Source organism: Scaptodrosophila lebanonensis, unplaced genomic scaffold (assembly GCF_003285725.1).
Source record: "Scaptodrosophila lebanonensis strain 11010-0011.00,11010-0021.00 unplaced genomic scaffold, SlebRS2 tig00000001-arrow-pilon, whole genome shotgun sequence".
Lineage (NCBI taxonomy): Eukaryota > Metazoa > Arthropoda > Insecta > Diptera > Drosophilidae > Scaptodrosophila > Scaptodrosophila lebanonensis.
The window spans coordinates 1,208,123-1,221,968 of record NW_022060529.1 but is presented as its reverse complement, the minus strand read 5'-3'; the positions used below and the strand labels follow the sequence as shown (position 1 = coordinate 1,221,968).

The window sequence follows — 13,846 nt, the reverse complement described above, 5'->3', positions numbered from 1 at the left end:
GCATATTTCACAAATCAATAAACAAATACAATATTTATTTTATTTCACATAAAAAAACAAATAAAAAACAACAATTATAGTAAGTAATTATTCGTTATAATACAAATTTAAAATAATAAGGTCCCAACTTATTTGTATGTATTTAAAAATGATTTACGTTTGTTTTAGGTACAATTCCTATTATATCTACTATAAAAATACCCCGCTACCCGCTAACATCTAGATGAGCACTTTTGTCTTAATAGCCCACACAGTTTATTGTCTCAATTACCATTGGCTGTCTAATGTGCCTGAGCTCGGGGTGTAGGGCACTTGGCCTATGGGTACTTCCCCTTAACCCACCAGCATAGCTCGGCTCTACGCACAGACGCTGACGTTTGTTGGCTTTGTGGTTACCTGGCAGACAGGCACTCAGACCACCGACAAGTGACCAGAAATCATTGCAGACAGACAGCTAAAGAGAGAGATACCAGCAGGAATGCCTACATTTACTTTTTGTTTCGATTTGTTTTGTCGTCTTTTTTTACAAATAGTATTCCTTTTATTTATCAAAAAAGTAACACCCATACAAAAAGTGAGCTATCAAAAAAATGCAAACGAAGATGGAAATATAGTAAACAAAGCAGCTAGAAAAGCGCTAAAAGGTTTTTGGTTTTTGTTAGTGGAAAAGGGGATTAGACTAGTATGATTCTCTTAACACATTAAAGTTTGGCTTTCGGTGGTGATTCGTGCTGGTTCTGCTGAGGCGTTTCCTTCTCCTTTGACGGCAGCAGGTTCCCCAGCGCAAATATATTCTGAGGATCCAGATGTCGCTTGGCGGCTCTATAAAGCGAACTGCCCGTATCGGTGACCGCATTGCGGTACCATTGACTGCGAATCTTGCCAACGCCATGATGGTGCGACAAGGAACCGCCGCAGGCCAAAATCTCGTCGCGCGCGCTATGCTCGATGGCCTCAAAGACCTCCACAGGATTCGGTATATCCGAGTAGCGAAAGCCAAAATAGAAGTAGATGCAGGCGCCGGCGTCATAGGTTTGTGTAACACGGCAGGAAATCGTATATAGTGAAATTCGCCGCTTATAGCATTCCTGCAACATCAAATTCAATGCCGATTAGTAAGAGTTCTAGAGATAAAGGTTCCATACTAGTTCAATATACAAGTATGTACGTACCGCGACCACACGCTGCTTCACATTACGGCAGAGCAGACTGCAGCGATCCCAAGGTACGGACGTCTCGAAGGATTCGGCAACAATGCCCTGATGCAGGCCAAAATCCTAGAAACACAAATTAGACATATTCATTATTCAATATGAATACTAGTACGTGTATATCCTTTGGGTACCGGGTATACAAATTATGAAACAAATTTAATAAATATCCTAATAACAATATGCTTTATTAGCTCCAAGAACTTGTTGTTCGGTTATAAATTAAACTTTCATAAAACTAATTCTGGGAAACATTTCCTTCAACGAGGAGTCAGTTGAAGTTTTGAAAAGAAGTTTTTCTAAAAAAATAGATTTCCAACTCTAAAGAAATAGTCCTCCAATTCTATATTACATACTGGATCATATTAACATCCGATTATTAGTGATAACAAATAAAGATAGATAATAGAGCTGGAAATCATTATTAAATTGTTTCTTCTCTGAAGGCCAACAATCGCTATTTCAGTTTTGGGAAACGGTCGTTTTTTCGGCTTTATGTCCTTGCGCTCTTTTTGAACGGAATTAACCGAAACATGATAAAAAAATATGTATGAAAATTTATAAATAAAATAAATAGTTTTGTAAGGTTATGCTCACCCTAATGTAGGCAATGACAAAGGTCAGTATGTAGCCGCGCTCTCCATTCTGTCCGCCTGCGGGGAAGCCCTTGAACCTTCCCGCTATCTCATAGATTAGCGCTTCCTGTCGCTGCACATCCTTGAGCTCACCCTCAAAGAGCAGAGTGGCCGCACAAATTTGTTTCAAATCAATGCCCTTCCACACTGTCACATAGCGTTGCTTCACTGCATCCATACAACTGGCCAGCCAGCTTTTCTCGGGCTTCAGGGCCTGACCGAACATGAACTGCTCATTGTCCATGAGCCGCACGGAGGCAGGCTGGCAGCGACGTCTGGCCACCTCGCGCATAAACAACACACCCTGTTCAAAGTCCGGAAAGACGAGCGAGCCGTAACGCTTCACCGGCGGCAACGGACGCACCTTTAGCACCACTTCTGTGATCACGCCCAGCGTTCCCTCCGAGCCGAGAATCACATGATTGAAGTCCGGTCCGACGCTAACGCGCGGCGCACTGCACTCTCGCTCCAGTGTTCCCGTCGGCGTCACCATGCGCACCCGCACCACCAGATCCTCAATGTTTCCGTACACGTTCTTCTTCATGCCGGAGGCACGTGTCGCCACCCAGCCGCCCAGCGTACTGAACTCATAGCTGTCCGGCTCGTGGCCCACCGTCAGGCCTTGTTCGCGAAGCACACGCTCCAGGTCTTGACCCACAATGCCAGCCTCAAAGCACACCGTAAGATTCTCCCTATTCAGCCACAGCAAACGATTCATTTGCGAAGTGTCTAGGGCGCAGATCATGCGTGGCTCCTCCTGCGGGCAGGTGATGGCACCAGAGACACTTGTCCCTCCACCATAGGGCAACAACATAACGTTGTGCTTGTGCGCTAATTGTACCAATTGGACCACCTGATCGTGAGATCGGGGCCATAGCACCAGATCGGGTATGCGTCGAAAACGATTGTGCCAGAGACTATAGATATCGTGCAGAGTCTGTCCGTGACAGCGCACCAATCGGTCGACACCTTCGCCGGAGTGTTCCACTTGCGTGCTCGCACGTAGCTCCTGCAGGAAGGCGGCATTCTGTATGGGCTTGGGATAGGACTGAGGCAGCTTTGGATACTCCTTATCCGGATCAATGGTCAGTTGAAACTTTTGATGCACCCATTTCGTAAAGTTGGGTAGTTCACAACCACCAAGGGGATACCTGCGAAGAGGGAAATCATAATAATGGATAATACAAGTATGTTAAATGTTAATTTCCGAACCAAAATACAGGAGCTTAGCACCGACTTTTTATCGAATTAATTGCAGGCTGCAAAAGTTATATTTTTTTAGAAGCTCTACGAACCCTAAGATCCCGTGGTCATGGATTAAGTATTTAATTGCGAGATTTCTTAAATGAATAAGGTCTGTTCTACAAATAGAAACTCAATTTTCCACACCTTCTAAACAGACTTGATTTAAAGTATAGTATGTCCGGCTACCTCAGAACTAATATGTATTCGAACTGATAATACAGTCGCACGCTTGGCCCAATGATAATGCTTTATTTAATATTAACTCACCTGTCGCCGCGAAAACATATTGTACCTTCTCGTCCGTAGAACTGGGAGTCGTTATAGCCCCAGCCATACCATTTCAGCGCCTCCTGCCTGTGCATAATAATGGAGGGATTAACATCTTGGGGCTATCTAGGGAGCTCTTATTCTGGCACTCACCGCTTCTTGGGAATTACGCTGTTCACCCGCTTCGAGAGCCGTTCATCGAGGGTCGCCGCATTATCCTTGGGCGTTTTTGTGGTCACAGTATTTCGCTGTGGCGCCATTTGCTCAACTCACGCCGCCCCTTTGCTCGAGTGCGGAAAAAAATATTTGCTAGAATACTATATTGCACAGCCCGCCAGGCACACACGTCGTCTGCTGTGGTTCGGTTCGGTTTGGTTTGGTTTGGTTTTTTTACATGGGCAGAAATCGATATTTTTTGTTTCCTCCTTTTTTTTGGTGAAATTTTAATTAGATTCGTTGCCTGCTCAGTTAACTGGAGAGATACGTGATTGCTCGATAACGACGATTTATTTACTTGTAATACTTGTACTACTTATAGTCTGGCAACTGCACAGCTTAGAACTCTGTAGCTAATGTGTAACTAAATTTAGGTAAATAAAAATTTGCGCTAGCAAAATACAAGTAGTTGTATGGCGTGGCAGCTGCTTCGACTCTGCTCTTACGACTGCGCTGAGTGGCAGCCGCAGCGACATAAACGGCACCGCTTCCCCCAGATGGCGAGTGGTGGGGAGAGCCACCCCATTGAGAGAGCGAAACGGTTGGGCAATGGTTGGGAAATGACCGAGAATAGCGACAGCAAAATATAGGCAATTCGGTTTTTGTGTTGTTTTGGATGGGTCCCAGCAACCTTTGGATCTAATGGCATTTCAGGGGAAACGAAAAAAACTCAGTTCAATTCAAAACATCATTGGCAGAGCAACAAAAAATTTGGAAAAACAAAACTTAAAATTCGAAATATTCAACATTTTCTTCTTATTCAGAAGCGGTAAGTAATGTCCATCCGTCCAGCTTATGGTTCCACTGATCGTTTCATCAACAGCTCCCTGTACAATGCCTGGCAAAAAGAAGGGATCCGGCAAAGTTAAAAAGGATGCGGCTGGCAAAAGCGAAGCCAGTAGCCCAGAGAGCCCTCCAGTTGCAGAGAACAATGCTCCCACAGCCGAAGCCACCAAGGAGACAAAGGCTGCCAAGTCCGGTGGCGCCAAAAAGGGCAAGTCCAAGAAATGAACAATGAAGCATGGATCCGATGAAATAGCAACATGATAATTATACAGCCGGCAATAGAGCAACACGAAATACGTTCAAATCGACAATAAAACCGTTACAGCACCAAACCGTTTCGCACTCTCTCGCCACTGGGCTCTCCTTTGAAATCAGAGCATGCGACTGCGCCCTGAGGTGCCGGCATTGAGGTTTTGTTTACGCTGTGTACACGCGGGGGTTGCAGCGGAAGGGTCGCATTACTAATGAGCGCTACATCAGGGGTTGGTGGGGTAACAATGGCTCTCGCGCGCTCTCCCACACGCTACACGAATCCCCCGGCTTGACGGCGGATGAGTCACGAAATTATTGAATGAATTATGCTGGCACACTCGCAGAGTCCATCAATGAATGAATAAACACCGACAGGTGGTTTAAATTACAGACCGGACTGGACAGTCGGAAATGGGACGTACTTTCGCGTCTCAGTTCAAACTGTATCGATTCTCATTTATTTTTAAAACGTTTCACCTTTACTTTACACTCAATTGACAATTCGTTATGGAAACTATCACAGGTGTTTTTGCATTAAGAATGCATGTGGAAATAGTTGAACAGTCGATTTAAAAAAAAAAAATTATGGGTTCTATGATATGTAATCGATATAGACAAGTTGTTATTACGGAAAATATTGCAGCTCGTATTTCAGGCATCCTCGAAGCCCTTTTTCAAACCATATTTCTTTTGCTTGTTTTCAATTCATAGCCAGCTTTAAAACAAACTTTTTTTAAATATAGAATTACTTTATACCTCTTCAGTGTTCTCATCGAAATCAATCAACACTTTACTTGTTAAGCTTAAAATTAGCAAATAGTTTCAGTTATTTATTTATTATTGGAAATTATTAAAATTGTTATAAATTTTTTAAAGAACTATAGGAGTATGTACAAGGATCTCCAAAAAACGAAAAACTATCTATAATCAACGAAAAGCAACTACTTAAGAACTTATTAAAGCATGTAACATGTAAACTATCAATAAAAACATCTATAGTATCAAAATAAAATGTCACTCTCGACTATTTTCAAGCTTAATTCTTTTTCTATATAGAATTAGGAAAGCAAACCTGTTTAAACAGGCGAAGGAAATGGAAATGAGCAAAATTCTTCACCTTTAAGCTTTATACTAAAACATTTTCAATAGTTCAAAGCTATTAATTTTTATTTTTGCAACATAAGTAGAACTTCTTCTTGGGATTCTTTTTTTATCCTTACACTGCTGCGTCCAACTAAATTCAGAGCAGGTCTGCTAGGAATGGAAGTTTCTAGACAAACCCTCCTTCTCAGATGAGAAGGTAGTATATACTACATATATTTAAAACACAATTTAGACTTCCACTAATTAATTAGTTGAAAATATTTTATGATCAAATAGAAAACACAATTCACGCGTGTGGTCCAAACTATCAGCCTTCAGGATATTGTTAACAATTGTAGTCATTCTGAATTTATAAGTTTCTGAACCCATTTTTAAATTCTTCATTGAGATTAAACTGCACTGTCATTCTAGGCGTTCCCATGTTCTTTATTTTATTTGTTGTTCAATTTACACATCTAATTCACGCGCCCTCTTCATTGAAGAGGGACAAATAGTCGTAGAACTCAATTAACACTCACGATAATAACGAACGGAATAACGGGTGCGGTTTTCAAAAGCAGCTGCAAATTTGTAACCGCAACTGCAGCGTGCGACATAAAAATTAAAACTGAGCTTCCTACAGACTCCAAAACCAATTGCATGTCACATCTGGCTTGGACCGTGCGAGCAGTAAATTTTAGTCTTGCACAAAGCAACAGCTAAGGTTTATTACGTGTTTATTTGCACGCCGTTGTACAATTTTACAATTGTTTAAAGTGTAAATTTGTCGAAACCCTAATAAAAAAAAAGAAAAAACTGAAAAAAACCAAAAGAAAACAGTCAAAAACAAAAACTAAGCGCTAACGCTATTTGTTTAATTTTCACACAACCGTGCTGCCCTCGCCGTTGCTGGCAGCTCGATTTTTATTTAGTTGTTTTATGACGCCATGGCGGGTCAAAGTCTTTAGATGCTGCTTAAAATTATTGCTTTTTTAGTTTTTTAGCAATTTTGTATACTTTTATGTCTACGGAATTTGCATAAAGCCCAAGTGCACTGAGTATGTATTAAAAACGCTCAATTTGTTGTGTGGCATTTGACGCAACATTGTTAGGCGCGAACTGTTGACAATGGTTATCAACAAAATATAGTAAATGACTACGTTTACGTGCGACCACGGCTACGTAAGCCAGGAAGTGCGCCAAAGTGCATGCAAATATGAGCAGGACCGAGAGGTGAGCAAATAACACACAACGCTGGCCCAGAAACTACAAGTATTCGCAACGAATAGGCTGGCTTTTAAACACGCCCAGTGTACTCTGAACAGATGCTTATGTCGAACCACTGACATATTCCTATACATAGTGCATAAGTAATTTAATATCAAATTGTTCGACCGCATTTAAAACTTGAAATCAAGTTTACAAATTGGCATTAGCGAAACTTTAATTGAAGATAATTATTCTACCCACTCCCATTCATTAAATCTTTCAAATGTTTGATTACAATAAGTTTTATATTACATACATATTTTAAATTACAAAAAACCAGTTGTATAATCGTTCGTTTTAATGTACAAGCTTATATAAATACGGTACCAATATTGAAAAATTAAAATTGAAAATTGTAAATCACAACACAAATCCAGCAATTCTATGAAGCAGGTAGATTTTTACATGATTTTGGATTGCATTTTGGAAAAATAACTCAAGCAATTTAATTTGGAAACCGCTCTTCGATTTGGCTAAAGTTGTAGAAATGTTGGACCAACCATAAGATAGTCCGCCGCTCCTAAAAAGTGATATATGAATAATTCAAATATTTATTTGCCAATTGGGTTAATTAATGTTACCCTGTTCTATAATAACGCTGCGCCACCTTTTGGCTTTTTCAGCAGCAGCACTTAGTATTATGATAGCTGACAGATGGCGATTTTGAATTATTTTTTCACTGCTGTTTTACCAAAATTACTAAGTTTAAATTTAAAATTCTCAAAAAAGTTACATGCTTTAAGTAAATATCATTTTAAAATATATATTTCAATTTTATTTATTAAATTTTACCTGCAAAACAATTCTGGTATAATTGAGTCAAATAAAAGACAAAGGAACTAATATTTCATCTGCTGCTTCAATTATAAATTCTACAATTGGTTCATTTGTATTAAAAATTCTATAGTGAAATAAATGTATTTTTCGCAAATTGCTTACATTGAGTTGAAAGCAAAAATTAAATGTATACATACATATGTATGTATGTATGTATATCCGCACACTGAATGGTGGCAGCATTTTGATCCGCCTTCAGTGGCAGCATGCTGTTTGTTTGGTTAACAGAAGGTCTGGCAAGGCCAGCAAAGGTGAATAAGAAGAAGCAGAAGCTCGCGAACGCAAACTGCAACTTGTTTTTTCAAAACGGAAAACATTAAATAAAACGATAAGCCATTTCGAAAATAAATACCGTTTAAGTTTTAAGAAACCTCAAGCGATCGAACGTGCATGCACACGGCTGCGAAATAGCGCCGCCTGCCTTCGAACTAGTTAAAAGCCAAGAAGCGCAGGTGTGCGAGTGTGTGTGTATATGTATTTATGCGTTGGTATGTAAAACAATAACAAGCCTCAAAAAATGACAATGAACGCAAATGAAGCAGCAGCAGCGGGCGCGGTAGCCACCAATGTCCAAACTGCTGTCGGCGCTGTCTTTGTGCTGCAGCAGCGATGAATCATAGGTGAGTTATGCGGCTTAAAGCCGACCCAAATATGAATATGTACATAAATACATATACCATACATATATGTATATATATACTCGTACAATCACCGCCCCGTGCACCTATGTATGCGTGTTGGATGTATATGTATATGCATACGTTTTATTTACAGAAACGGCCGTGCCTTAAAACCAAACCGCAACATCAACAACAAAACAAAGAACCACTGCAAAAGAACGCACAACAATAAAAAATTGTCAACATGCCACTGTTGGCGAAATGTTTTCCATGCTTTAAATTCAAACATGTCGAAGTCATTGATAAGTTGGATTATAGTAATACGCCACTCACCGATGCCTTTCCCGAGGTGTGGCAGCACGAGCGCACGCTTGAGGAGCTCCACTTAAGCACCACACGCGTAAGTAACATCCCCAGACATCTTCAAAATATCAAGCCTAACACGTTCCCACCTCTCTCTAGCTGCAAACACTGCCGCCTCAGCTTTTCTACTGCCAAGGATTGCGCGTGCTCCATGTGAACAGCAACAATCTGGAGAGTATACCGCAGGCGATTGGCTCGCTGCGCCAATTACAGCACTTGAATCTAAGTCGCAATTGTAAGTAAAACGAATAGGAGTAGCAGCAGCTTTGAGAAGACAAGCTCCATAACCTCGAGCTGGCCTAGTTCTACTTAAAGTCTGTAGCGCCTCTGCTAACTTCTACACTCTCTAAGCAGAAATAGTTAAATTTCTGAAAAATTAGAAATGGTATTTTTGAAATTCGTTAACAAGTTAGAGCAGATTGTATATTTATCCCTACATAAAATCTGAAATACCCTTGGTATTTAGATTATCTGCAATTCTAAGTGGTGCAAAAAGTTTTCTGAGTAGCTTAAAGGCGTCCAAAGTTTTTTGAATTAAAAATGGAAAACAGTCCTCAATAAATATAGATCTTAAAAAATGTGTCTGCTGAGTGACCGAGCTATTGTGTCGAAAAACATAATATTTTAAATATTTTTTTGTTTATGTAAATCTTTTTTTTTTCCTTTTTTCCAGTGATAGCCAACGTACCCGATGAGATAAAGTCGTGCAAAAATCTAACCTTTTTAGATTTGAGTTCCAATTGCCTGCAACGATTGCCTGATGCCATCACCTCGCTGATATCGCTGCAAGAGCTGCTGCTAAATGAAACCTATTTAGAGTTCTTGCCCGCCAATTTTGGCCGCCTTGTAAATTTGCGCATATTGGAGCTGCGTCTAAACAATCTGATCACATTACCCAAGTCCATGGTACGACTCAACAATTTACAGCGCTTGGATATAGGCGGCAATGAGTTCACTGAACTGGTAGGTTGCTCCAAAACCAATCTTGTGCTTTCATTTAAATTTCTTAATATTGCAGCCAGAGGTCATTGGAGAGCTTAAGTCGCTGCGTGAGCTGTGGATTGACTTTAATCAGATAAGACGCGTTCTGCCAAATATTGGAAAATTGCGGGAACTGCAACATTTCGAAGCCAATAATAATCTGCTGGACACGTTGCCGAACGAGGTCAGCCACTGGCGGAATGTGGAGGTTCTATCGGTGTGCAGTAACAACCTGGAAGCACTCCCCTTCAGTGTGGGCATGCTGAAGTCCCTGGTGACGCTTAAGTGTGAGTCAAACGGTCTGACTGCTCTGCCAGACAGCATAAGTTATCTGGAAACGCTGGAGGAGCTGATGGTTAGTCACAATAAGATCATGTGTCTGCCTACCACCATTGGCATGCTGAGGCGTCTTCGCTTCCTCTTTGCGGATGACAATCAGCTGCGCCAGTTGCCCGACGAGCTCTGCTGCTGTAGTGAACTAAGCGTGCTGAGCGTGGCCAATAATCAGTTATCGCATATACCACAAAACGTTGGACATCTGGTGAAGCTGAAGGTGTTGAATCTGGTTAATAACTATATAAGCGCCTTACCTGTTTCAATGCTAAGCCTGGTGAATCTCACATCGCTGTGGCTTAGCGACAATCAATCACAACCGCTGGTACCGCTGCAATACCTGGACGCGAATACCAAAACGCAGCTGACATGCTTTATGCTGCCGCAGGTCACCTTCAAAATGAACAGCTTGCAACAACAGCAGCAGCAGCAACACCAACAAGAGCAATACGAGTTTGTCTATGCCAGTCAGCAGCAGCAGCATTCACAGCATGGAGGTAGTGGCAGCTTAGCTGTGAGTCCCTCGCGTCGCATTTGCTTTGCTGAGGAGGCCACCATACTGAGTGGGAACAATCCACAGGAAACTTCGACAGCAGGAGCAGCAACAACATCCAGCAATTACGCAGCTAACAATTATGCACAGCAGGCTGCAGCAGCAGTTGCTCTCAACGAGCAGCTGGCCGGTTCTGTGCGCCTCATGCGCTCACCAACACCCTATCCGAAGGAGCTGCGACAAATGGCCAAATATGTGAGACAGGCGCAGGCAAGTGCGCCGCGTTCGCCCCAGCAAGCGGAAGCAACAACATCAGCAGTGGCCAATGATGTGCGCGAGGCGCGTGTGGTTCCCAATGGCCAAGTGGCAATGGCAGCAACACCACACTGTGATAGCAGCAATGCAGCAAACCAGGATATGGTTGATCATACGATCCCAGCAACAAGTGCAATATACACAACCACACAGCCAGTGCATGAGCCGCCGCACATTTATGGGGTCTATCAGACCCAACAGCCCCTGCCGCAGGACTATTATGGCTTGGTCAACTATGAGGCGCACTATCAGCAGCTTTATGTTGATGCCAATACGCTGCCCACCACACAAGTGAATGGCGACCTGCAGGATTATGAAATGCAATTATTGCAACAGCAGCAGCAGCAGCAACAACAACAGCAACCATTGCTATTAACACCGCGTATGGAGCCGCCACCTTACCATATAGCACGCGTATTTACAAAGAAAACTCCAGAGGATCTAACTTTATACGAATCGATGAGACAGCGCAAGCAGCAGCAAAAACAACAGCAACAGCAAACGGAGCCACAGTACTTCAGTCAAAATGAGCAGAACAGTAGCTATCAGGATGCGCTCAACAGTAACCTAAAAACAACAGCCATAAACAGCACGCACGAGGAGGACCAAGAGCAACAAAACCAACAGCAACAGTTGGACTATCAAAATAATATAAACAATGGCGATGAGGATGATGAGGATGTCAGTCAGGTAGACGATACGCTCTCACAGCACTCACTCAATTCCACAGCCACCAATAATACGTCCAGGGCAAGCCATAAGAAGTCCACGTGGATATTTGGCGTGCACAAGAATCCAACTGTTAAACAAGTCACATTAAAGTGGGAGCACAACATTGGCTTCGATATTGCCGAGCTACTTAATCAGGTAAGAGTTAACTGGAAGGCCCAAAATAATATAAAGACTAACAATTTATTTCATTTGCAGGTCGGCATCTTCGTCAGCTCCATAACGCCCAATTCCAGTGCCGCCCGCCTGCTTAGCCTCAATGATAAGCTGCTGGAAATCGATGGTTACGATCTAACCAACATGTCTCTAAATGATGCCAAACATGTCCTGCACAACTGTGGTACTGTCATCAATATTATGTTGTCGCGCAAGTGACGAGATCGAAGACTTTTCGTATTACCCTAAAGCATTTTGCATGCGCAGCACCGCCAAGCCAACTCTTTTGATATAAATATCTATTATCTATTTGATAATATTGTTAGTTGTTAATCGAACTCACTCACAGCCATAACAATACATCCACGTTTACGCTGGCGGCCAAGGAACTTGCACTTACACAAATGCCACACTTATTGCCTTCAACCACTTCCCCCAAGTCAATTTAAGAGCAACACTCGTTTTTAATATTAATTGAACGAGGCAATATATTCTAAGTTTAAATAATTATGCTGCTATGCGTTTTAAGAAAACGTCTGCAGAGCCCTTCCTTTCATCTCTTCCCAAATGATCATTGGACATTCAAAAGCGTAGCTACATTTTTTATAATCAAAACAATATTAGTTAATTAAGAAGAAGAATTTTCTTCTTCCTTCTCAAATATATCAAGCCTTCTTTTTTTATTTTTAGTTGAAGTATAATTTAATTTAAGTTGTCAAATATGCACGACTGATCAATACATACTTAAAAGGTGTTTAATAATTACTTGTTAAGTTCTGCTGTATTCTTTTGTAAGATATATTCGGTATTGGATTCAAACTGAAGCAATATTTAATGGAACTCATTATGTTTAGAAATTGTTTAAGAAAATACACAAATATTTACAAGCAACTAAATAATATTTGATGTAATCACTACAGCCTAAATGTTGTACATATTCTAACATGTTGCCTCTGAAATCTCGACTAAACACTTAATAAGATTGTTTGTCAATTTAGCAAAGGAAAATATTCAATTCGCGTTGAACTGTTGCTTCTAGTAAATAATTAACAATCTTGTAGCTTTAAGAACACATCCCTATGCATTTGTATATTGTTGCGATTGTTTTGGCCGCCAGTGTGCTCGTAATTTACAGCAATTAGCTTGCACCTCAAACATAGGTCGCAGATAGTGCAATTAGCATTGGTTAGCCTCTTTGATATACATATATAAATATTTATATACATACTTATTATGTACTTTATAGGTACAATATACAAGTGAAGTCTATTCTACGCCCAGAGTTGTTCAAATTTGTTCCACATTATTATTATTATTAGGGAGACAGTGTTGTACATTTTAGAGACAGACCTGCTGCTATTTAAATACATACATATTAAGTTTTTGTTATGGCGCAGCATTTGAAATTCACATAAATATTTACAACCGCACAATTATAATTATTAGCATTGTTTTCCATCAATGGCAGTTTGTTAACCTCTCGTTCTATTGGCGTTGTGAACAGTATTATTTGATACACAAAATAAATAAGGTTATATATCTCTACATACTTAGCATCAAATATCAAATACATCCAACTAGCATAAGGTCGCACATAGTTTGCAACTTCAATTTGTTTGAAGCATTAAAGCGAAGTACAGCAAACAACTCACAAAATAAAAAGGAATAAAAACTTTAACTTGTGTCGACAATCGTTCAATTTTGTTTTTCGAGGAGCGTGCCACCAAAAGTCATTTCCCTTTTGGATTCTGACAAATCCTGATGCACGGATAAGTTGAGCAGGCCAACAAGCAATAAGCCGTGCCACATTTTGATTAATGTCGCGGACTGTCGTTTTCTCGCTGCCGCTGCCGCTGCTGCTCCTGCTGGTGTTTTTGCTATCGGCAGGCAATTATCTATGGAAATTAATTGTTAGCGACACTGCACGCAAGCTCGCACATGTTGTAGTAGTTCGACAGGATGAGGAGCGCAAGGATACTACGAATAATAATAATGTTTTTGGCACATTTGCCAAAATTGTTGGCAGCTCAGCCTGTTCGGAAAATGCGCAACGCT

At 41.0% G+C, this 13,846-nt stretch overlaps 2 protein-coding genes across 2 annotated transcripts; one reads left to right on the top strand and one right to left on the bottom strand.

Moving 5' to 3' along the window:
* Nucleotides 1-518: 518 nt before the first annotated feature.
* On the bottom strand, nt 519-4,125 carry LOC115623369 (alkyldihydroxyacetonephosphate synthase). Its single transcript, XM_030517660.1, has 5 exons — nt 3,512-4,125; nt 3,359-3,445; nt 1,809-2,997; nt 1,173-1,277; nt 519-1,088 (listed from the first exon to the last, which is right to left on the bottom strand). The coding sequence occupies exons 1-5, from the start codon at nt 3,616-3,618 to the stop codon at nt 702-704; spliced, it is 1,875 nt and encodes a 624-aa protein (XP_030373520.1). The 5' UTR covers nt 3,619-4,125; the 3' UTR covers nt 519-701.
* Nucleotides 4,126-8,139: 4,014 nt separating this feature from the next.
* LOC115627090 (protein lap1) lies at nt 8,140-12,480 on the top strand. Its single transcript, XM_030522646.1, has 6 exons — nt 8,140-8,421; nt 8,576-8,821; nt 8,884-9,019; nt 9,458-9,747; nt 9,803-11,773; nt 11,834-12,480. Exons 2-6 carry the CDS (start codon nt 8,666-8,668, stop codon nt 12,008-12,010), a joined length of 2,730 nt encoding a protein of 909 aa, XP_030378506.1. The 5' UTR covers nt 8,140-8,421; nt 8,576-8,665; the 3' UTR covers nt 12,011-12,480.
* The last annotated feature ends 1,366 nt before the right edge of the window (nt 12,481-13,846 follow it).